Raw genomic sequence first — 22,996 nt, forward strand, 5'->3', positions numbered from 1 at the left:
GTTGATATCGTCAACTTGATATCGTTGATATCGAGAAAGCGAGGAGAAAGTCAACGCACCAATCTGTGAGACGGATGAGGGCGCCAGTGGCTGAAGGAAGAGCAGAACGCAAGCAAGTGACTTGCAGTACTTCCAAGTGAGGTTTTCCGGCACAAACGGAAAGTTCTGGATCTGCAGCACGGTTAACTTCTCTAGCGAAGCCAACTGTGATCCTGGCACCTAAATTGTGATTATACCATCCATTTTTTACTGTTTGATCTAATGAGATCCCGATTAGAAAGAGAAGTTGAGAGTCTGGTGTAACCACCTGTCGAGCACATTGTAAGATGCTTGCTGTGGCCTCCTGAAAGCTCATCAAAAGAGGCAAGTTGTCCTCAAGCTGTCCTGGGTTATTGATGCTAAAAGAAACAAGGAGTTGAAGATAACAGATATAAGATGTAGATAAGATGACTAGAGAAAAGACGATCTTACTTCTGAAAGACGTTTTCTGAGCGGCTGATGATATCTGTTAGCATGTAGAATATGTCGGATTCTTTCAGGTAATACCTGCATGGCTGGAAGCAATAAAATGTATTTAGATTATGTGTTGCACAAAACCTGAATATGTCGCGCGCATAAGCTGTGCTACAAAGTCTTGCCTTGTCACATTGCAAGATGTTTAGCTGTGCATGAACTAGTAGATCAAATATGCTACGTGAAAGATGCTGTAGAAAATATTCACTAATGTACCGACGCACCAAATCCTCACCCGGAAATTCTAGCCTTAGCGACACGTACTTACCGCTGCAAACATTCCATAGCCTTTGAGTGCTATGGTTAGGTCCCGAAGGTTTGATTCGGAGGTCATCGTTTTCTTGAACTCTTGAATGAAGAACTAGAAGGAGAAAGGAAGCGCTTTTTAAAGTCTCGCATGACACAGATATAACAACCAGTACATCAGAGAGAGCGTTTTGAAAATACCTCAAACATTTTCATCCCATCTTCCTTATTTGTGCACTGAAGCAGAGCACTTGACACCTGACGAAAATTTAAAGTCGATTTAATAAGGGGAGGCTAAGAGTAACGTCAGCAGACATTTATTGTGAGGCACTGGGAGTTGGCCGTTATGCCGCACAAGTTACAGGTCATAATACGAACATAGAAAATTGGCTGTGTCATTGGACACTGTGCCAAACTTGTGTGACATGGCAGCTTTAGAGGGCCATCACATGATCATATCACGTAAGCACATCACGTGGTCGTGGGGTGTCATGCGGTCGTTGGCCCTGTAAAGCGTTCAGTTTAAGAAAAGAGGGATGAGAGGGAAAATAGGGAGTAAGAGAAAAGGCAGACGACAGCATTTGTTCTGCTTGGATACGCAGGTCAAACGCACAAATCGTGGTTTACACCGCTTTCCGTATTTATTCCCGTGTCCCTACAATGCCTCAAGTAAAAAAAAAAGCAGTCAAACTACAAGAAACACACCATTAGCGTGCAAAGTTAAAAAGTTAGTGCGTAAAATGTGCAAAAGTGTGCGAGGCATCGACCAGGACGTAATGAAGATGATGGAAAGTAAAGAAGTTGAGGACAAATGGACAAATAACATGAAGACATTCACTGCCTCACAAAAATGAGAGAAAAGGTGGTCGTTAAAAAAAAAAAAGAAAAATATCCAAAGCCATTCCAGTCAAGTGCGCTAATCATTAGGCCATGCAGGCAGCATTCCGCTGAGGAAGTGCATGGCTTTGGTGAATCATGCTAGTGGATTCCAACTCACTGTCTAGAATGTTCAAAGACAGTCATGGGCTTTAAGCGAACCGAGATGCTTACCTCCCTGAGAAAGGCTTCGAGTGCAGCCATGCCAGCTTGTTTCATATCCCTGTTGTGGTACTTGCTCCAGTATGCCAGATTCCTATACATTGGAACGTGGCCTTCGAAAAGGAAGAGCCCAAACTGCGCAGCGTGCCTCGAAAGTAGCATCAGAGCGGCTGCGAAAGAACCACTTATGACACTGCCTCTCACGTCGTCTGTGGAGCTATAGCATACGCTAAAACCCCTAGCTTTCTGCTGTGGAAAATTAACATTTCTGCGAAGTGGGATTTAGAAATCCACGAGGCTCCGCTGGCAAGCAAAAAAATTTTTAAATGTTGCGGCATTCTCCCAAGATTGCTCACCGACTCATTCCACGCGCTTTTCCGGCCCTTTGTAACTTTTCAGTGTGCAAAGAAAATTAGACCCCACTCTGACAATTTCTCTGCAAGCATTCCAGTCATTAAATTTTTCTTTAATCCCAGCATGTTCAACCGCGTCACACCACGCCAGGCACTGCAGTCGCCACTGATCGGGTTTAAGTCGCGAAAATGCTGCAAGTCGACTGAAATCCTTACATAATTCTACGCAAAAAAAAAACACGCGATTCTGAGGGAAACAGTAGGTTCCGCGAGATACGGCAGATTCCACAAAATTTCCGCTGAACCGCGGATTTGCGGAACACTAAGGGTTCTAAACGTACCTTTCGGTATGTCGTAGCGACGTAGGTTTTCGTTCGGAGACACTGCCATCCGAATGCACTTGAAGATTTTGTAACAGCTGTCAGGATCTGAAAGTTTACAATGGATCTATCACGCGACTGGCTCGTTTTGTTAAACAAGACGCGATTCGTGTCACCTTCTTCGAAGGACACCGTGAAGTGGTACATGAATCCGGACAATCCGTGCAGACATCCTGCTATGATGTTCTTATGAGATCTTCGTGTTGCACCTGTCATCTGATTGAGAAAAAAAAAATGCAAATTTTGAGGGTTTCTTTTTTTTTTTCAAAAGTGTGAGTCATTTACTTGGCAGCAGCACCAACATTACAAAAAATAATTGGTATTAATGTTTACCTCAACATTGAGTTCGCTGATGTAAACGGATAACAGCCTGTCACGGTACTTTCGAACGGCGTCGGGATAGCCTTTCGCGATGAGTCCGAGAGTGCACAGGATTTCTTCCTTCACTAGAACAGAATCGGACACGTTATTCACCAAGGAGACAACACGGGCATTCCGCATCGCACCCGTAGGCTTCAACATCGACGTCGTCTGTCCCAGTTCCAAGTACAGCCTGTCCACCAATGCAGGAACGCCAAAATCTTGTGACTCCGGCGTTCCTTGACGGGCATCCAGTACCTGAATTATTGAAATGTAATTAATGAATTGATAAATGAAACGTAATAAACGTATAAGGCTGCCACTAACTTTGGAGAGTAATACGAGGCCCAAGCAACGAGCCTTTGCGAATTTGTCGCGGCAGAAGATTTGGAAGCCCACATCCTGGAAGCAGAGAACAGTTTGTGGTGACAACGTACAAAATAAAATAGGCAGTCTCTACTGAGCCACAAGGGTAGTATATAACACGCAGCTGTGGCCTGGATTGGCTAAAGTGTCATCGACTGTACCGTAACGTGGTCGACTTTGTGCTACAACAATCAACTGCTGCTACAGTAATTTTATGATTTTTATATATGATTTTTTTTTTCTTCTTCTTTCTTTGATGGGTTAGTGGGCTAGACAATTAATTGCCCAGAGTAGGACAGATCTTCTAGGTCCTGAAGTGCCCTGTGACTTGTCAAGAAATTAATGACTGTCTCGGCATTTTTATTTTTTATTTTTTGCATTTCATCTGATGACACAAGAGATCGCGATCAGTACATTAGCACGCACAAATGGTCTGTTCGTGTAAGATGGTTACACCATAACGTTCCTTTTTCAGGGTGTGATTTGAATGTTCGTGTAAGATGAAGCTTAACGATAATTTATTAAGCGCAGAGATTACTCTACGATCGTGAGCTGTCACCGCTACGAACGTAGAGCACACGTGAATGTGGATGTATACGTGTAGAGAACACGCATAGACATGTGCTCGCTATTTGATTAACTGAGCACAAAATTGATACCAAGAAAAGCCTTACATGTGGTAGAGTGAGAGAGTGAGAAGGAGGAGGAGGAGGAGAGAGAGAGAGAGAGAGAGAAGGAAGGCGTGTGGCATGTGCATCATCACAACCGCTCCACTGTTATGTGATATACTGCTTATTAAATATAAATTCACCGTTTCGGACGTCATTACCTTGATCGCGACAGCACATTGCTGAAACTGAGCTGGTGATTGATCAAACCAATCAATCATAAGTTCCAAGCTTTTACATTTTGCGTCGTTCAGCTGCAAAGGTATGAAAATGCGAGATAAACGTCAGTGTGCACAACAATGTTATTGGCATACCTTGTCTCTGCCTATAAAGCCTTGTAGGAACGACACCAGACTTTGGCTGCCGCTAGTAAGCAGAGATGTCACGTAACCTGTGCCGGAAGACAAATTAGAACGACGCTCTAAGGGAAAGGGTGTATAACATACCGATGTCAGTCTCCGAGAATAGGTGATGTTCCTGACACGTCCGTCGGATGTCTTCAACAAGCGCCACAACTTCTTCAGTGTTCACTGTCTTGTGGAGCCTGCAGAGTGCTTCTTGAATTTGGCTCGTCATTTCTGTTTGTCTGCCGTGTGACAACCCAAATGAAAAATTGGGACGCAGGCTTACGTCTCTGATGAGTTGCAGAGGGAGAAACTGAAACTACGCTTGCTTTTTTGCTTACTGTTTCACATTGGGCGTCGACGTTCAACATGAAAATGTCTGCAGTAGTACAACAACATGGTTACTTAGATGTAGAACGGAGCACAGAACGTAGACCTTTATTAAGCAGCATGAAACAGGTGTGAAACACTGTGGCTCAATGCAACAATCAACGCAACAACTTGCTCAAAAATGGCGCTTCACAGAGGAAAACAGCTGCGAACAGAAACTGCGGAAACTTTGAAGTAACAAAGAAAACAACAAAAAGTATTACAGTTTGTTGTTTTGTATATAAAAACGAAGAAAGAAACTATTATTATTAGGTTTTATTCGTTAAGTTATCATTATGGTAATTATCACGTGGTTATAGCCATCATGGCAGCGCGCATGCTTAGCATGCGAAAGAGTCTGGTTTCGTTTTGGTCATATTTTTAGTGATGAGGACCAATCAAAACACAGAAATTTGGTCGGGAGGTATTATCTTCGTTCCATACAAGGAACATCACGTCTTGAAGTGAGTCTGTAGTCCTCTGCAGGTGTTTTTCCTGTTATTACTCTGGAGTTATAAGGATCTTCTCTCTTCCTAGCTTACAAGGATGTAACCATTTTGCTTTCAGGTACCACGAATGGATGAAAACTCCGTTCTTACAAGAGATGACAGCATCTGAGCCACTTTCTCTTGAAGAGGAGTACCAGATGCAGAAGTCTTGGCTAGAGGACGATGACAGTTGCGTATATGCACCTCGGTTGCATGTCAGATAAATGACCTCCTCGTTTCAGAATGTACTTTCATCATACTCGAAAAAGAAGCATTCACCACTACGTCTAGTGAAACAGGTTTGTATATGCAGCTAGTAACATAGCAACATTCCCTAGCGCAAGAGCTACAGCGAAAACACGCCTGCTCCTCGAATCCATAAATCTCATTGGCTGCTATTCTTAGCGCGCTGTAATCATGCCCAATGAGAGTGCTCGTGTGCAGTGGAGTATTATTATTTTTATTTCTTATTTATTTCGTGTTAGCGCCGCGAAGCAACTGCGGCTATGAGCAGCGTATAGATGTGGACAGATAGAGAGAGGACAGCAGGAAGGAGTGGGAGACAGGGGGGGTTAGTATGCGTCCTGGGCCAACTTCAGGGGGAACTGTGCCGACATTCGTCCGGAAAGTCTTCGGGAAAACCTCAGACAGCAGAGCCGGTGGTAAGAACAGTGGAGTATGCAAGCAAGTTTGTTTACACTGTTCTGTGAAATAATTGCAAAGAAACAAACAAACAAAAAAATTCATTTTTCCTTTGAGACCATAGTCAACAAAGTCTTCACAACATTATTTTAGAATCCATGATCGGGGACGTGAATCTGTTCTTCAACAACCAAGATGATCCACACGAAGCTGAAATAGAAGTCATGATCGCAGGTAACACAATAAAAGATACATGATTTTTTCCCCACATACCTCATAATGCATGATGCCAATTCAGAGCCTGCGTACCGCAAGAAGGGGCTTGGAAAACAAGCAATTTGCACAATGATGCGGTACGGTACGTGCTTTCTCAATTTATAACCATGTATAATAAATAATATAAAGCGTGATAAAGCATAATATTGGCCCCACCTTTCCTGCAGGTGCACAAACACTCCATATAAAGACCTTCACCGCAAAAATAAAACTCCAAAACAAAGACAGCATTGCTTTGTTTGAAAAGCTCGGATTTATTCTGGTGAGCAATCGAAGTTCTCTAAAATATGCTGACGCGAAATACAACAGCCACGGACACCATGCAATGCCTTCATAAACTTGGCTAAGAGAAACGGGATTAGCAGGAACTTATACTATTAGACACATACATTACTCATAAATACAAAGAGTAACACAGGTGATAGTGTGATATGATAAGGTGTGGTAACATTTTAATCTAACGCACATGCATCTATGTCTAGGAACACTTTGAATAGGTAGTGGGTGAATTTCTTTCATAGATTTTTCCTCTATATAGCTAGTTGTAGTGACAGCCGTTGACATATAACTTGTGGCCGTACTCTAGTGTATGTGCAGTGGAATAAATTATGCAATATTTAACATTTGAGAATTTCAAACCTCCGTAAGTTGGCCTGTTCGTTGTTGATATGTATGATAGGCATGCATAAGGCATTTATGACAATTATTGTTTGTGTTTTTTCTTATACTCTCTGTAATGTTTTGTGATATTTCAAATATAAACACCACAGCTCTATCTTATGCGTTCAAAAAAATGCGAGAGTCACATACGAAGCTGTGAAATGCAAACTTGAAAGGTACATGTGAGCTGCATATCCCAGCATTAAACTTCTCCGCTTCTTAGTTCAGATAGACTGCAAACATTGTACTGATTTTTGTGTTACATGTCTGAAGAAGCTAATTATTTTAGGTACTTTCTGCACTTTCTCAAATTTTTGAAGGATTTTTGTGATTTACAAAGTAAGATATTCCGTCTGGGTGCATTGAGGCACATTTCTAATCTCTCTTTCCCATTTTGTCTCTGAACAGGATTCCACGAGCGAAATTTTCCAGGAAGCGACGTACATTCTAAAGGTTGATGAACACTTTGAAGACAGACTGAAAGCGCAAACCAACAGTTACGTCATAAAACAAAGAACGTCCTGACCTTCTTTGTGACATACAAAAAAAAAGAAGAAAGATACGTGATCTACAATGAGGGCTACGCATAAATGCAATAAAAATGGTGTAAAATGAACTTCACATAAATGGCACTAGTATTAAAAAGAAAAAAGAAAACGTGGCACGAGAACGTTACTTTATCACCTTTGGGATCACAAAAGGGTAAAATGCAATTATAAATCTTTTGAACTGAAATGACAACAACAATACAAGTACGTTATGAGGCACAAAGTTATTTACAGCACATTCCTTTCATGTGTGTAGAGTGCGCAAGACTACTGCTGCGATTGGCCGTGGCGGCAATGCTCAACTCTCCGTCGAGCTGGCAGAACGACACTGGCTCTCGGTGATGCATGCAAATAGGCAATTCAACTACACTGTGCTTTAGAATAGAACTGCTACATTTCATAAAAATCTGAAACAGCACTCTTTCTCCTTAAATATTCTGCTCGTAACTTTTGTGGAATGTAAGGCACGCTACAATTCTACCGTGTACACGGACCACGAGGTACTTTGTGACCGCTCAAGCTACAATTTAAATTCTCGTTCGGGACGCTTCTAGAAATTTCTTGAGAAATGCACTCTGTAAGCTATATATATGTATATAAATAAAGATGGCAGGGGCATTATAAAATTTACAATCGCAGGATCGCGACACTGTAGGACATCCTCATCACCGCACTTTTAAAATTTGTAGAGATGACGTCAGCGTCGGTCGTTTCCGAACGAGGTTGATGGACACTGAAAGAGAGGAAGGAAAAATACATTACATACATACATACAGCTAGGCAAAACTACAACACTGACTGTTGACAGTTGCTGTCAAAACTTCTGTAGTATAGCAGAGCAGCGCCTCAATGGAGGTTGTTCAGAACACTAGTATTTCATGCAAAAGCTGCTGGCACTCTTGTAGTACATCAATTAATTAATTAATCCATCACTCTCAACACTAAGCTTAGTAGTTCTGTGAATATTATAGGTTGTTAAAAAGCATTTGAATTGTACTAACACTGTCAACATTTTTAAGCATGCCAAGACTACTAAGCAGTACATTTCTACCATACGAGACACACTCATTCGATATGTTTAAACAATCAATAAACATTACACTTTCTTGTATTAAAACAAGAAAGCGTTAACATTTCTGGCATCCCACCACCAAATTATCTTAAAAGCATCAGAATAATGATTGGCATACTCACTTTTAATTCCCATGCAATGACCCATGCAACTTGCATATATGTGTTGGACATGCAACGTGATTCCCAGAAGAAATTCCACCACCACATTAAAGACAGAAGGTACACAGAGAACAAGACTGATTGCATTTTTTTTTTCGTTCTTTAGTGGCCACAGAAAGAAAGGAAAAGACACATTCACACATGCGATGCATGACAACTTGTCGAAAACAACATTACACAGAGCACAAACTATGATCACACAATATGTGATAGTAGTCTGCATGACTACTGGAGAGGAAATGATAATAAACTCATGCATCATCTAACAAGATGCATTTGCTGACATGCACACAAGGCATTGCAGGACATGCACTTGAAGCATGACACCTGCAGTATTTCATAATGTGATTAATAATTCAACAATATCGAGAGTTCGACTGCTTGAGTAACATTCATCATCAAAGCACAAAGAAGACGGGACGTAAGAGATGAACACAGGACGAGGAGTCGATATAGTAGCACCTCCTTCTGTGTTAATCTCTTGCGTCCCGTCTTTGTTGCAGTATTCATGATGAATCTTATTAATAAGCTTTGAACATTTAGACTTAGTAATCACTGTTGCTTATAAGTAGACCCTCATATTTTCTGGTTTTGTGTTTTTTTTTAAGATTGGGGGGCAAAAATCAGGTTTTATGTTAGGAGCTGTAAATTAGGGTAAAATCATGTGTGGAAAAAGTAAAAAGAGACACTTTCTTAGAGTTTAGACCATGAGATGAACAGTGGTTGTGCTGAATGTGCAATGCTTAGTGTTCCCTTAGTGTTTCCTTAGTGTTCCCTTAATGTTCCCTTCGTGGTCCCTTAGCGGTCCCTTAGTGTTTACATTCGGGGCTGAATTTGCATTTTAGTAAGATCGTTTTCGGGTTTTACCTGAAGTGAGGATGCAAATCGGGACGTAAAAATGGGTTTTACCCTAGAACATGAGGCTCTGCTTACAAGAATGCAAAATGAACCAAAAATAATGACCAGGCCAGGAGCTACGAAAGTACACAAGGCCTACGGCAAATGCTTGTCACAGGGCCCAACTGGCGATAAGCAGTATTCGTGATTTGATGAGCTCTCAGCATTAGATTTGTGGTATTTCTTAAGATCGATCTGTTTTATTTTCTTGTCTATTACTGTCAACCCTCAATTTACGAAACCTCGATTTACGAACGGCTCGTCGCGGAATGAAACATTTCCCACGTATTTCTCCCTCGGTTCATGAACCTCGATTTCCGAAATGTGAACGCATTTTTGAGGCACAATCCTAGAAGTGTCTAGCTTTTTTTTTTTTAGTTTGATTTATGAACAGGGTGAGTAGGTACAATCGTCCAGGTGATTAACTGTTGTGCCGGGTGGAAACCTCTAACACCCCGTGGCCCGCTCTGGAGGCCGAAAGATAAGAAAATGAACTTTGTCTCGGTTTCATGCCAGTGGCTGTCATTTCAAGCCGAACGTCGTAACAGACGCATGGTGTACAGTTAGGGAGCCTAGCACTGCAGTCTATTAAAGCACCTCAACTGGGTACTGAAAACGTATTTTTATTCGTGATGTATTAATGTTTGCAAATTTCGTGTCCGCTAAAAAATTGCGAAAAAATTTTAATCGCGAACATAGCTTGACGCGAAAGGAAACAGCCCTGGGATTGCGAAATTAAATACTCGCGAATAATTTTGCAAATGACTGAATGCGCGATTTGCGAAAATTTATATATCGCGAATAAAAATGCGTTTACAGTATAATGTCAATTTCAGCTTCAAAACATCAATTCTGACATGTGCAGCTGAATGTGCACATATATGTAGCACACTGTTCAGTTTGATGGCTCCTATATTTATCTTTCATGAGAAATATTTTGGAAGCAATGTCGTGTCCGAAACATATCGATAAAAAATGTAAACAACAATGATGATAAACTTACGACTAACGACAAACTTATGCATGCTAAAAAAAACAAGCACCACACAAAAAGCCAAAACACGCGTGCTATGCTACAAATGTTGTCTCGCTAAAAATAAACTGCGACAAATACAAGCTAGCCAAATAAAAAAGGCAGACTAGTTATCTAATCTGCTTAACATCCACCTGACATCCAGCCAATATCTGCCCAATATTCTACGGTTGCGTGGTGTACATGTGTCATGTGTCGCTGTTGAATGTTAGCACAGCATCCACGTAACAGAGCAGTGATCATTTATAGGCCCTTGCGTTTTGGGGTCTTATGTTTCTCGGAAATCAGGTTCTATCTAAAGACTTGTAAAACAGGGTAAAGTCGGCCGATATCGGGTGGTAAAAATAGATTTTTGGTGAAAGCGCATTTCAGATGAAGATGAGCAACTCTGCTCGATGCACAATGCATTGAGTTTTCCGGCACTCTTATTGGTGGCTGGATCTGCACCTTGGGAAATTTGTATTCAGGATTTTTCGAATTTTACCCAAAGCGACGTTGATCCAAATTGGGCAGTAAAAACGGGATTCACCGAGGAATAACCCCCAAGAAACAAGGCCCTAATCATGCACCACTGTCGGATGACAAAGGGATGTCCGATGGCCTACAGTCACCGTCCGATTTCTCGGACTCTGCGGGGATCGCGCCAAAGTCCGGATAATCGAGCAGTCCGAAAAAATGAATTATGCTTAAAAAGTCGGCTTTATTAAGCACTAGTAGGTCGGATAATGTTGTTCCGTGTTCCGATTTTGACGTCTGCGCTGGGAGACGGCAAGTCGTCGATATCCCGAACACATGGATGAAACATGCTTCTGGCAACATTGGACGTCACCATTCCGCAAGTCGGTTTCACCTAACGCCTGCGTGCTTTAGGTGAAGCACGCTTCAAGCACTGTCATGCGACTCGCGGCTGGACAGAACGTGCTGGGCCTTCGTGAATTTCGGCAGCTTTGGCCAAAATGAATATGCAAAAGCGCTACGACAGGCCTCCTTCACTCATATTAATTGTCTTTGCCTGTTTTCTTGCCTCAATTTTTATATTTGGTGTAATTCTTTTCATACGAATTTCGGATGCTACGAATATCTTCCGGCGTCCCTAGAGATTCGTATGATCGAGATTCTACTGACGACGCTATTGGTGCAGCGGTTGCACATTACTCGATGTGGAAAGGGGGACCTGGTCCCCCTTTGACCTGTTTCGCTCCTTACTAGACCCATTTAAAGTGGGTTACAAGGAAGATATGACTAATGCACAGTTCCTTGACCTTCGCATTGCGTCATACACACGTGGTCAGCTGGTGACCATTCGTGACGCTCGCTGGCTGGGCAAACAGAGTCCGAAAAATCGAGCGGCGGGGCCCTATGACGTCCGAAATTTTGGACGTTGTTATACATTAACTCTATGGAACCCGTGTCCGTTGCGCGAACGCGTCCGAAAAATCGAGCATGTCCGAAAAAACAGCGTCCAAAAAATCTGTCGGTGACTGTATATGCCAGAAGAAACAGAGGGCTTATGTACGAGTAACGATTGTATATGCTAAAACATGCGGCGTGCTACAACACACAAAGTTTTCTGCGCAGTATGGCATAACAGGCACTGAGACACTTCAAGGGACAACCCCACACACAAAAGACACGGAACACGAAGATCGCGTCTAGAGCAGTCGTCTGATCTTACTATTGGAGTCGTGTGGATTGAGGGGCCTCTCCATCACTTTGGACAAAAGGGTGATCCACTCGGAACGGTCCTTTTCTGTTTCCGAGGCCAGGACAAACTTGCGTGTTGGCGTTACGACAGTGAAACTGAAAGGCTGTTCTTTGAACCCGGGCAGGGCTCCCGGCCGGACGGTGTAGCCTTCACCGTGGTAGCCGAGGAAGATTTCCCCTTTTGGATAGGCGTCCTAACGAGGAAAACAGTAAATTATTGAGCTGGATTTAAGACCAGTACAGGTTTGATGTGGTCGTAGAACCCTTTGTGGTGCACACACACTGGTGACTTTGCAAAAGGAGTGGCAGAGGCATGTTCCCTGAATGTGATGACGAATTTAACGTCTTCCTTCTGGCATCGGCTTATTCGTGAGGCACTACTAAGTGACTGATACATTCACCCGTAGCCCTTGTGGAGCGAGTGTAGATATCACGATTTCCTAAATCTACAAAATTAAGAAAATATTACGTAGTTTTAGCTAAACATCAAAACTTACAAAGAATTCAGAATATGAATAGCTCTCGTCAATAGACTCCCCAGAAGATGTTGTGTATCAATGAGTATGCACATTACCAACATAGTGGCGTAGCATGAGGGGGGCCGCAGGGGCGGTCGCCGTGGGCGCAAGATTTTTTTAGACGCAAATTATCGGCCGAGAGAAAAAAGTCTGAGAAATAAAAACTGTGGAAGTGTTTATCACTTGAAAAAATGTTTTTTTCTTAATTTATTTTTAAATTTTTAATTTTAAAATTTTTAAAAAATTATTTTAAAATAAAAAAATAAAAATTTTAATATTTAATTGAATTTTGAATTTTTTTTACATTGGGCGCTCTTGAAACGATCTTCTGGGCACCTCAAAGACGGGGGCAATTGAAGCGCGGTTCGAAATACCACACCGGTGTAAAATCGAGTCCTGTGTGCTTCTGCAGCAGACTGTGTGCATTGAGACAGCAGAGCATATTCTCAAAGTGAAGCAACCAATGCGCAAAGTTCATGAAGCACTTTCTGCTGAATGGGGGGATTCTGCGGATGCATTCCTGTTATGTGTCTTGTTTGGGGGTGCGATACTCATTTAGCCCCCTTGCGCTAGAAACTCGCGCTACGCTGGTAGAATGTAGTTAAAACTTAATGAATACATCAGTAAAGTATCGGTAGATTTAAGGCTATTATATGTATTAGCAAAGTATCATTAATACAATGATCTACTGAGCGTATCCAAAGTTGGGAGAACCTATCTTAGACGTAACACAGAAATCGTCAAATGAGAGAGTGGTGTACTGACCAGTGGGTCCTCGAGGTACATGAACTTGCGGTCGTCCAACGTAAACCACCTCCGCCGATGCTGGTCAGTGGTTCGTGGACCAGACTTCCACAGCCATCCTTCCTTGAGGAAGTCACGCGTCAGGTGCTGCACGAGTTCCGTTTCTTTGGCTCCAGGAAATGCAACTTGTAGGTGATGCAACTTCACCGACCGCAGTGCATTGTACCAGTCTACGATTGTCTGTTAGATACGGGTGTTGTAATAAGATTAACAAAGAATATCAGGGCTGTGCAAATAGTAATTTTAAAACTGAAGAGAATACGACGGGAACCTTTATGGAATCAATGTAACCAATGGAACAACAGTTACGTAACCAATGTGAATACGAAGAGAACAGTAATGTAACCTAACTGAACACACATGCAGCATAAGTACAGTGCTGGACAAAAGTTTACGGAGCACGCTCTGGCGTATTCCTTTATGAGAGTGACACGCTAGGAGCAACTGGTACCGAACGGAAATGTACCGCTGTTTCCGCCAGAATCGTCCGTTTTTTGCGGAATAGTATTCGATATCATACAGAATTGTGTGAGGATTTCAATCCATCTGCAACATTTTCGCGGGTTAAACCCAATCAGCCGTGAGTGCAATGCCTGATAATGCTGTCACTTACACAGCCGAACGTGCCGCGATGAAAGCAAATTTAACTACAACAACGCCCGGAGGAAGATTGACAGAGTTGACTACTGTTTTCGTCACGCACCAAAAAGTCACGAAAGGCTGGAAAAGCTCGCGGCATGAGCTGATGTGCGAGCTTGGGAGGATGATGCATTTGATTTCGCTCATTTTCTCTCACCCACAGAATCTTGCACATTTGTACTTCCCACTTTGCGGAAAAGTGATGTTTACACCGCAGAAAGCTAGGGGGCCTTAGACAAAGACAAAACAGACGAAGATTACCTTTCCATCTTCGCTGTACACAAATAAGTTTCTCGTAGAACCCTCCTTGACATAGCTGAGGTGCAGACCGTGTTTGTTCCCTATCTTGTCGGGGCAGAAGACAGCGTTGAGCTCCGATATGTGGATCGTTGCCTTTGGTTCCTTGTGTGACTGCAAACACAATCTCAGCATGACTTAGGAACTACCGTCACGCACATCGGGCATTACCTCTTTCACGTAATACTTGAGACAGGCCTCGCCTTCTCGAAGCACAAAGCGACGCGGGTAAAACCGCCCGTCCTCCTTTCCCCTCTTGTAGAGCCAGCCTTCCATGCTGCCATGCTCGTACACTTGTCGATCGGGATAAATGAATTCTTCCCGTTCGTACTTGGCTCGAACCCACTGCTCCTGCGTCGTTATATCACCATCTCCATTTGAGCTTATAGCTAGGGCATGACTTTTTCGGGTTTTATTTTTGGCCAAATTCGGGGGGTAAATATCGGGTGATATCTTTCGTTTGAAAATTCGGGTGTATTCGGGTTAAATCCCGCTACGGCATATTCTGTCGTCAGGAATTCGGGTGATTTTTTTGTTTAATAAAAATTTGTCTTAACATGGAACTAATGTTTAGCAATGTTATCAAACTTTATTTTTAATGCACGCTTATGAGCGTGCCACGCGACCCGGATGTTTTCGGGTAGATTCGGGTTAAACCCGAATTTTACAGACTTCGTTCGGGGGGTAAATATCGGGCGGATACGGGTTTAACCCTAAAAAGTCAGGCCCTACAGCACAAAAAATTATGCGTCAAAGCGGCGACAAAAGCAAAACTGGCACGTTGCCAACATCCCATCATGCTTAGGGTTCTTAGTTTTCGGGTTAGACCCCATTTTTCACGATAGTTCCCCCCCCCCCCCCCCCGAACAGGTTTTCGAGCATTCGGGTAAAACCCGACATCTACCCGAAATCCTTGCGGTCCTTCCACTTGCCGTTCTAGGTAAACCGTCGGAAAAATGAATCGTAACGTCAGCAAAAGTAGCTTATTTGTCCTCCTTTTATAATTCCCTCCAGCAGGAGTCAAAGATGAGCTTTTGTGCAGCTCGGGCAAGTGTTCGAACACTGCTTGTCATTCACTCACATTCACATTCACTGTCAGAAATATTACGATTATTGTTTCTTGTCCCAGTGTCACAGCAGTGGCTTGTTTCGTATGCCTTTCCTTTCACCCGAACATTCCCCGATGACATATCAAACGGAGATCGTAGTGCCCTATTTCTCCCCGAATTCTCGTGTGTAAACAGCACCCGATTATTCCCCCCTCCCCCCCCCAAATTGAAAAATATTGAAACCCGAAAACGAAGAACCCTAATTATGCTGCATCACATAAATGTTCATGCTTTTTTTTTTTCTTGTGTCCTTCCTGACCAAATCGACAATCATTGATCAATCTATACCGACCTTGATAACGGTGACATCATCGTGCAAAGGCCTCCTGTAGGACGGCGGCACGTGAGCCTCGTACTTGAGCAGAGCGTTTCTGTTTCCCATGGTCTCCAAGGTGACGATCTGACTATCTTCCCAGTTGTCCAGGTGAACTGATCGAACCTTGCTGATGTGAGAACCCAAAGTGCGATGAAGCCCCGCGCACTCTTTGCAGAGGAACACGCCGATGTTGTATGACGCCCAATCCGGATCTAGCGGGATATATTCGGTTCGTTTTTATTCCGGCGTGCGTACTGGGCACAATGTGGCGGAAGTACGGGTTGCAGCATTCGTGCCAAACAAAGAAACATGCTGAATGGAGAGCCATATAAAACACAAAAACAACACCGAATGAGCTCGTCTGGTGTTATTTTTGTGTTTTCGCTCTCTGTTCAGTATGTTATGACAACCAACCAGCCCTACTTTCCACACTCAGTACTTTACTGAGTACTGTACTCAGTACAGAAAATACACTCAGGAAAGTACAGCTCCAGAACTTATCATTCTAGTGTTGTCTTGTTGCCCTTTGTACAAGGTAAAGACACCAGGGTTGGATACAGTGTTTACTACAGATGGCTGTTGTCAAAAACACACTCTACGAAACATCTATGTAGATACGACAAAGATATACAGAGAGAAGATAAGTGACTCGAGTAGAATGTGATAGTGACAGATTAGTAGATTAATTGGTGTCAACAGGGGGTGCATTCCGCAGTGAGTGAAGCAATGGAAGGGTGTGACGCACCACACCCATAGCGCCGCTTCCTTTCTCTCTCTCTCTCTACAGCCTGACAACACCAAAAACAGCAAGAGGAGCCCTCTGCAAGCACATGATTTCTTTCTTTTTTTTTTGTGCATGGGGTATGATATTGTATACATTGTGTATCGACTGGTATGGAAAGGGACTCATTGTTTGGGGGGGGAGGGGGGGTAATGAGCTCCCGCACCAGGTGATGCTTACCCTAGTGATGCCACTGAGTAGACTGGTAGTAATTTATCCGAATATGTTTGAGGGTGTGGTTATTTACAGAATTCTAGGGCTGCAAAAAGTTATGTAAAGAATCAACACTTTAATGATAATTTTTTTTAGTGTTAAAAGAAGAGCATCCACTGCAGTTTTCGAATTTTCTGCACCTTATCGTTGGCATTTGCTGTTGGCTCAATTGTTTAAGTAACTTCCACTTATCAGAGCACTTTGGATTACATGTGGCAATCTACATTTGTTCTTTGCATTTTTTGGTGTATATATAATAACAACAATTATTTAAATGATGATGAGTGGTGAGTTTCACCGCCAGGGGCGACATACCCTTCCCCGCTGCGGGTGTAATTTGGTGAAATCGAGTGTTGAGTCGCCTTACAGTGAGGACCAAAGCGGGCTAGATTTGGTCACGGACAAAGCAATTTTGACGTTGTGAGAGGGCGAGAGTCCAGCCGATTTAAAGACGCTGAAAGTCTGGATCGGAAAGGTTGGTAGTGCAAGCAAGGAAGAAGGACGTGCTCCCTAGATCTTCCAGATCTCCGCGGTGACGGCATCTGGGAGAGTCAAAATGTCGCAAGCAGTAATGCCACTGAGCTGTAAAAGCCACACTGGGTCGCATCCTATGAATTAATGTGACGTCTTGATGAGAGGTGTTTCGTGGCATCCGTGAAAGTGAGCGTTGCACAAACTCTTGTGAGCAGTTGTCAGTTGTTAATCGGCATGAAGCCAGGGGTGCCACTAGATGTAGAAAAATGAAGCAACAATCTCATCTCCCCTCAGCAGTGCAATACTTGCTCATCGCCTAAATGAGAGAGCTGCTCCTGCGGCGCTGTTCATTCCCCACGACACCGCAGTTGGATGGAACCTACTGGAGAACTAGCCCGTGTCTTGCTTCGTACACGTGCTGGTAAGCCATTAACGCATCTGTCACTAAGGGTGCGGACAGGCCTCGTGTGCCTGTGTTGGTGTGTACAGGGTGTCCCAGAAAACGTGTCATTAAATTATAATTTAAAAAAAAATATGTGCCACCTAGAATTACATGATCAATGGCATTTGTTCTTACTATAGGTTTTTGCCACCTCCTGATGTCAATGTCGTCTAACTTGAGTTTTATTATGTCAATTTTTATTAACTGAACTCGGAAACTTGGCAAGTAAAGGTCACTTTTTTACCCCACCAATGTGAAGCTCGTATTGACACGAATATTCAGGAGCTATACCATTGGAAAAAACAGCCAAACATCATGCATTTTGTAGCACCAAGACCCTAGCACTCGGACACTTTTTGCGCGCCCTCACTCTCAGTCCCACGACAGGAGATTGCTAAACCCAGCCCACGCAGGGATAGTAGAAAAAGTGTTTTTATTATCTCGCTTTGGTATCAGGTAAGACAGGCATGACATACCACATCGGGCTTCTGCTGGGATCATGCCTTTCCCTCCCATTTTCAAGAGCTCTTCACGTTTTCTACTATCCCTGCGTGGGCTGGGTTTAGCTATCTCCTGTCGTGGGACTGAGAGTGAGGGCGCACAAACAGTGGCCGAGTGCTAGGCTCTGGGCGCTCCGAAACGCATGATGTTTGGCTATCTTTTCCGATCGTATAGCTCCTTAATATCTGTATCAATTATCATGAACTTGAGTAAATTCCACAAGCGTTTCACATTGGTGGGGTAAAAAATTACCTTTACTTAGTAAATTTTTTAATTCAGTTTGTAAAAACTGACAAAATAAAACTCAAGTTAGATGACATTCACGTCAGGAGGTGGCAAAAACCTAGTAAGAACAAACGCCATTGACCGCATGATTTTAGGTGGCGTAGTTTTTTTATTACAATTTAATGGCACGTGTTCTGGAACACCCTGTATACACCAACACAGGCATACGAGGCCAAAAAGAAAGTTCTTCGATGGCACCAACCGTTTACGAATTATTCAGGGACCTTCGTGAAACACCTGGTATATAGTGGGCGAAGTGGTTTGTATGAGTGTTCATTTTCTGAACAAAGCAGGCCATACAAAATGCAAAGCTTTGGCTCAACTGCTAACAGAGGTGCATACTGCAACACCCATTTCAAAGAACTCCTTCATTCTGTCTGCTCAAATTCAACAGAACGGCCACTCAAGCTGGTTTTTGCTGCCTTTACGAACATGACACACACTTTATACTTTATATTTCATGATAGGTGACAGATATATTTAATCATAAATCACATATGTCAAAGTTCGGAAATTTTTCAGGCAGAAAGTACATCCGTCTCATCAATACGATGTGGAACGACCCTCTATACAGAAGACTTCAGCAAATAAAACTATTTAAAAAAGATAGGCAATTTTGTATGCGCCGACACCCCACCTATATACCTATACATACATTCCATGCATGCAACTCAAAAGCAAATGTCTGAGCGCAATTGTTATGCCAACACGGAAGAATGGTAAACCCCACTACGCTTTGTCATTCCTCCAAAAAGTAATAAAAAGAAAAATCGTGAATCATCCCCACGCCAAATCGATCCGCTAGCTCCGAAGTGTCAACTTTCGATCAAACTGTCAAGGTTAAGTTCACGTCGTAAACTTTTCGTAACACCGTGCCCGCCTTGGAAATGTCACACGGTTGGCACAGCTTTGAGTGAAGTTGGCCAGTCATTTCGCAACGCGGACGCAAAACGATCCAGAAATTATTTTCGGATTGTAGTCACACTGCTACCGAAATCCACCGGTTTCTTTTGCGCTTCTCTTACGCTAGCAGACACAATTCTTACAAATTTTACTCCTCCCATGACATGCGTAGAACACTTTAAAAGAGGTCACCTTTCCTTCTGCAGTCTGCACATTCGTCGTTTCCAGGTAACTTTAGGAGATCCAGCAACTTGCGTCGGTTTTGCTCCGCCATCTTTAAACAGTCATTTTCTTTTTTAATTTCATTCTACATCCGGTCATGTGACTTCCGGGATGCGGTCGAGCATCCCTCCATTTCGGCCTTCGCCCGCATAATGTCGAAGCTGATTTCCTGTTTATCTTTCATTGAAAGCGAGCGATCGGCAATGTGCGAAGATTCACGTTGGTTTTCGTGACGCTTGAGCAACCAGGGATGGCAGCGAGCAACAAAAAGCAGACTGTGCTCGGTCTTGTGCTCGCTAGGGCCGGTAGCGAAGGGATCAAGAAAAAGAATGCTCGAGTCGTGTGTGGAGCGCCTTTGTTGGCATGGGTTTTGAGACCGATGCGACACTGTAAAAGTGAGTTGGGCTTTTTAACTTTTGCTTCTTCAAGTTTCTGTCGTCTGCAACTTTTACACCCGCGCGCTGATTGTGGGTGCGCGTGCTTGTGTTTGAGATGCCTTGTGAGCGGTGCATGTGTGCACTTACTCGATATTTCGTCGTTAGAAACGTTATATTTCGTTACATTTTACGAACACAGCAATTTCCTAAGGCGAATAACGTACATCTAACCACAATGCAGCGCTAAGCGCTTTTCCGAACGCTCTGCAAAGCAGAACTTACTTGACAGACGACAGGATCAAGCATTTTCTAAAGCTTCTGGGCAGTATTTTATATTACTTTTTGTTATACATGCAACTTTGCATGCAATAGAATAAGGCATTGATAACGAATTACGATCTTCGTCACAGATTTGGACGAGGTGTGGGTGTCTACTGATGACCAAGATCTGGAGGACATCGCCTACGCGGAGGATTGTGCAGTGTTTAGGAGGTCGGAGGAGTTTGCTCAACCTGATACGCCCTCAATACTGTCTATTCAAGAATTCCTTCGAGAAAAACCCAGTTAGTTATCTTTCTTTGCACCTTTTATATTTCTTATGAAGTTTTCGTATATATACTGAATGAGTATTGTAATAATGTGTAATATACTGAATATCAATAATATTTTTCAATTTTCAGATGCAGACGTCATAGCATTGGTGCAGTGCAGTTCACCGTGTCTGCTCCCTTCGTATTTGGACGAAGCAATCTCATTGGTCACTTCCGGAAAATATGATTCGGTTTTTTCTGTCACGAGGGACTACAAGTGGAGGTGGACAGAGCTTTCAGAAGGTAAGACCAGTTTTTCCCACTTTATTTCTGATTTTTACGCTCTTCCGAAAAATGAAGACACCCGTATTTCTCAGCAGACGGCACAACACGTCCCCTCAACTTTGACCCAGCGCAGCGTCTCTGTCGTCAAGAATGGGGTGGCGAAATAATCGAGACGGGACACTTCTATGTGACCAAGGCTGAATACATACAAGAAGGCCTGCTACAGGGAGGAAGGTACTTGCAAAGATTATATGAGACATCTTTAAGGATTTTTTTTTTCAATATTTTTGTACTTGCCTTCTTCTTTAGATGTGGATTTGTGGAGCTGCCCCAACACCTATGCCACGAAGTAGACACAGAAGAAGACATTGCTGTTGTAGAGCAACGCTTACAAAAATATGGATTTCGGGGAGACATTGTACTCGCTGCACCCACCGAGTTTCAATAGATTTTTAACGCAGGTCTGGTCTGCAGAGTCTTGAGCACAAAAATTCAAGCACAAAAATGAGCAAAAATATTCAGTGGTGCAGTCATCGCCACGGGAGACAAGATCACTGCCTCACGCCCCTGAACCCTCAAGACACTGAAGTGATTTCATTGATTTTTCAAACTTATCCAGAATTTTATTCACTACATTGACTTATTTTTAAAAAACTCTTTAGTATTTTGTTAATTGAGTTTGTTGTTAGCAGCGCAGTGCTACTGGAGCCATATTTGTTCTACAGTAATGAATAGGTAGCATCTAGCGGATTAATATACTCCCGTATCCATCTCCGCGTGGAGTAGTGCTGGCCTTTGATTTGTACCTCTACTAGAAAACTTAGGATATGGTGACATTATAATGCTCAAGACTCCGCAATCACGGCTGACGCTCATCAGGTGCGCGCTTTCCTAGACCTGTTTATATTGACAAACAGGGTTTATCAACAGTGTACTAGCTTTTACAGAGCATTTATTTATTATTTACTTCACTTTCTCATCTTTTATTTTTAGAATTTTATTGCAAAATAATTTTGCTTGCCAAAGTTTTCGAGGGTGATGACACTACTGTTTTCAATGTGACATACATTCACATACAGCGAGTAATTGGTTTTTGCGCAATCTGGGATTAGATTCCAGGGATGTTTTGTGATTTTATTTTTTGTTTGTATATTTTGTCATGTTATCTGCTTCATCACTGTTTCCATAAGTATAGTGTCACAATTTTTACTGAATTTAATACTCGTTTACTTTAGGAATATAATTTCAGTTGAGTGTCTCCATTTCCATCCAACATTGGCTTTGTATAGCGAGTGAAAGGTCACTCCCGTTCATGGAATCTGCAGCAGCAATCCGTACACGTGGAACTTTGCTTGGCTTTTTCCAAATGGTTTACCTGCATGGCTGATTACCAGCATCAATTGTAGCATCCATGAAATACGCAACACATACCATCTTTAGGTCACCATTTACCGAGAGACGACAAATAAAACATTTCATAAAAATGATGCGAAAAGTGTCTATGTTGTGGAGGGTGGGTGGTTTTCGGGTGGAATAAATATCAGTTTCCCCAATTCACTGAAAATTTGGGCAACTTGGTCCAAACTGGAAGTTTTGGCCAGATCCCGACCAACTTTGTCGTGGGCTATAACCCAGCCGTTGAAAGGCACCAGTCGGAAATAAAACCAATCAATCTTCACTGGCTCTCCCAGTTTGGAGCAACTAGCGGGAGGTGCAAAAACGAAACCGAAACCATTATGAGGAACGACAAACAGTCTGACAGTGTTACGTAAAGTGAAAATTAAGCGATGTTATTTATTTATTTACAACACTATCCATTCGCCTACACGCTCTCTGCGCAAAAATTCTACATGAGACAATCCATAACAGGTTCAGGCGCTGTGAAAACATAATAAAGATGGCGCTAGAAGCCTTATCGACGCCCGCCATCTTCGAACAAAGGGTTTGCCAGTCTGAGTGAGGTATTTTGTGAGAAAATACAGCGATGTATCGTCGTCAGCCAACTCGAATAGAGCTGAAACTGGACGATCTGCAAGAGTACGACACTATGAAGAAAGAGTGGGACGAGAAGAAGTCACCAGACGACAGCGGAGTTGTGCAGACGGACATCGCGACCCCACCGCCTCCCAAAGTGAATCCCATTCATGAACGGATTGGGTACAAGCCCGAACCTCACACGGCA

General features: G+C 42.9%; 4 protein-coding genes across 6 annotated transcripts in view; 2 read left to right on the forward strand and 2 right to left on the reverse strand.

Moving 5' to 3' along the window:
- The window catches only part of LOC135391917 (DNA-dependent protein kinase catalytic subunit-like), a 42,054-nt gene extending 37,265 nt beyond the window's left edge, over positions 1 to 4,789 (reverse strand). Inside the window, exons 1-15 of one of the 2 annotated variants that reach the window (XM_064622479.1) lie at positions 4,610 to 4,789; positions 4,371 to 4,510; positions 4,239 to 4,315; positions 4,086 to 4,178; positions 3,218 to 3,292; positions 3,037 to 3,148; positions 2,864 to 2,976; positions 2,647 to 2,746; positions 2,492 to 2,578; positions 1,810 to 1,967; positions 961 to 1,017; positions 782 to 874; positions 472 to 554; positions 308 to 398; positions 60 to 219 (exon numbers count right to left, since the gene is read on the reverse strand). In XM_064622479.1, coding sequence (XP_064478549.1) covers positions 60 to 219; positions 308 to 398; positions 472 to 554; positions 782 to 874; positions 961 to 1,017; positions 1,810 to 1,967; positions 2,492 to 2,578; positions 2,647 to 2,746; positions 2,864 to 2,976; positions 3,037 to 3,148; positions 3,218 to 3,292; positions 4,086 to 4,178; positions 4,239 to 4,315; positions 4,371 to 4,500 — 1,429 coding nt within the window. In that variant the 5' untranslated portion in view covers positions 4,501 to 4,510; positions 4,610 to 4,789. Of the gene's footprint in view, positions 1 to 59; positions 220 to 307; positions 399 to 471; positions 555 to 781; positions 875 to 960; positions 1,018 to 1,809; positions 1,968 to 2,491; positions 2,579 to 2,646; positions 2,747 to 2,863; positions 2,977 to 3,036; positions 3,149 to 3,217; positions 3,293 to 4,085; positions 4,179 to 4,238; positions 4,316 to 4,370 lie in introns of both variants that reach the window. The other variant, XM_064622478.1, reaches the window with a different exon arrangement.
- Positions 4,790 to 4,970: 181 nt separating this feature from the next.
- Positions 4,971 to 7,319, forward strand: LOC135391920 (N-acetyltransferase 9-like protein). Its single transcript, XM_064622483.1, has 7 exons — positions 4,971 to 5,101; positions 5,205 to 5,314; positions 5,368 to 5,424; positions 5,921 to 6,001; positions 6,066 to 6,125; positions 6,211 to 6,305; positions 7,112 to 7,319. Exons 1-7 carry the CDS (start codon positions 5,025 to 5,027, stop codon positions 7,226 to 7,228), a joined length of 597 nt encoding a protein of 198 aa, XP_064478553.1. The 5' UTR covers positions 4,971 to 5,024; the 3' UTR covers positions 7,229 to 7,319.
- A 43-nt stretch (positions 7,320 to 7,362) lies between these two features.
- LOC135391921 (arf-GAP with dual PH domain-containing protein 1-like) lies at positions 7,363 to 19,706 on the reverse strand. Its single transcript, XM_064622484.1, has 7 exons — positions 19,593 to 19,706; positions 15,778 to 16,013; positions 14,548 to 14,727; positions 14,341 to 14,490; positions 13,402 to 13,620; positions 12,090 to 12,312; positions 7,363 to 7,984 (listed from the first exon to the last, which is right to left on the reverse strand). Exons 1-7 carry the CDS (start codon positions 19,672 to 19,674, stop codon positions 7,917 to 7,919), a joined length of 1,158 nt encoding a protein of 385 aa, XP_064478554.1. The 5' UTR covers positions 19,675 to 19,706; the 3' UTR covers positions 7,363 to 7,916.
- Positions 19,707 to 19,732: 26 nt separating this feature from the next.
- On the forward strand, positions 19,733 to 22,301 carry LOC135391919 (N-acylneuraminate cytidylyltransferase A-like). Of its 2 annotated transcripts, none has more exons than XM_064622481.1 (5): positions 19,733 to 20,017; positions 20,410 to 20,562; positions 20,680 to 20,832; positions 20,907 to 21,048; positions 21,124 to 22,301. In XM_064622481.1, exons 1-5 carry the CDS (start codon positions 19,873 to 19,875, stop codon positions 21,260 to 21,262), a joined length of 732 nt encoding a protein of 243 aa, XP_064478551.1. In that variant the 5' UTR covers positions 19,733 to 19,872; the 3' UTR covers positions 21,263 to 22,301. The 2 variants fall into 2 exon arrangements, with proteins under 2 accessions (XP_064478551.1, XP_064478552.1); XM_064622482.1 differs by having other exon boundaries at positions 20,910 to 21,048.
- The last annotated feature ends 695 nt before the right edge of the window (positions 22,302 to 22,996 follow it).

This window comes from Ornithodoros turicata, chromosome 4 (assembly GCF_037126465.1).
Source record: "Ornithodoros turicata isolate Travis chromosome 4, ASM3712646v1, whole genome shotgun sequence".
In the NCBI taxonomy this organism is placed as follows: Eukaryota; Metazoa; Arthropoda; class Arachnida; order Ixodida; family Argasidae; genus Ornithodoros; species Ornithodoros turicata.

Bases quoted from the DNA above. Each gene is read 5' to 3' on its own strand.
- LOC135391920 (XM_064622483.1), top strand. From the start codon at position 5,025: ATGAGGACCAATCAAAACACAGAAATTTGGTCGGGAGGTATTATCTTC. The intron at 6,002-6,065 runs GTAACACAATAA...ATGCCAATTCAG, and splicing joins AATAGAAGTCATGATCGCAG to AGCCTGCGTACCGCAAGAAG. The intron at 6,126-6,210 runs GTACGTGCTTTC...CCTTTCCTGCAG, and splicing joins TTGCACAATGATGCGGTACG to GTGCACAAACACTCCATATA.
- LOC135391921 (XM_064622484.1), bottom strand. From the start codon at position 19,674: ATGGCGGAGCAAAACCGACGCAAGTTGCTGGATCTCCTAAAGTTACCT. The intron at 16,014-19,592 runs GTGACCTCTTTT...ATATCCCGCTAG, and splicing joins TGCAGACTGCAGAAGGAAAG to ATCCGGATTGGGCGTCATAC. The intron at 7,985-12,089 runs GTAAGATCAGAC...CCTCTCTTTCAG, and splicing joins CAATCCACACGACTCCAATA to TGTCCATCAACCTCGTTCGG.
- LOC135391919 (XM_064622481.1), top strand. From the start codon at position 19,873: ATGGCAGCGAGCAACAAAAAGCAGACTGTGCTCGGTCTTGTGCTCGCT. The intron at 20,833-20,906 runs GTAAGACCAGTT...CGTATTTCTCAG, and splicing joins GTGGACAGAGCTTTCAGAAG to CAGACGGCACAACACGTCCC. The intron at 21,049-21,123 runs GTACTTGCAAAG...CTTCTTCTTTAG, and splicing joins GGCCTGCTACAGGGAGGAAG to ATGTGGATTTGTGGAGCTGC.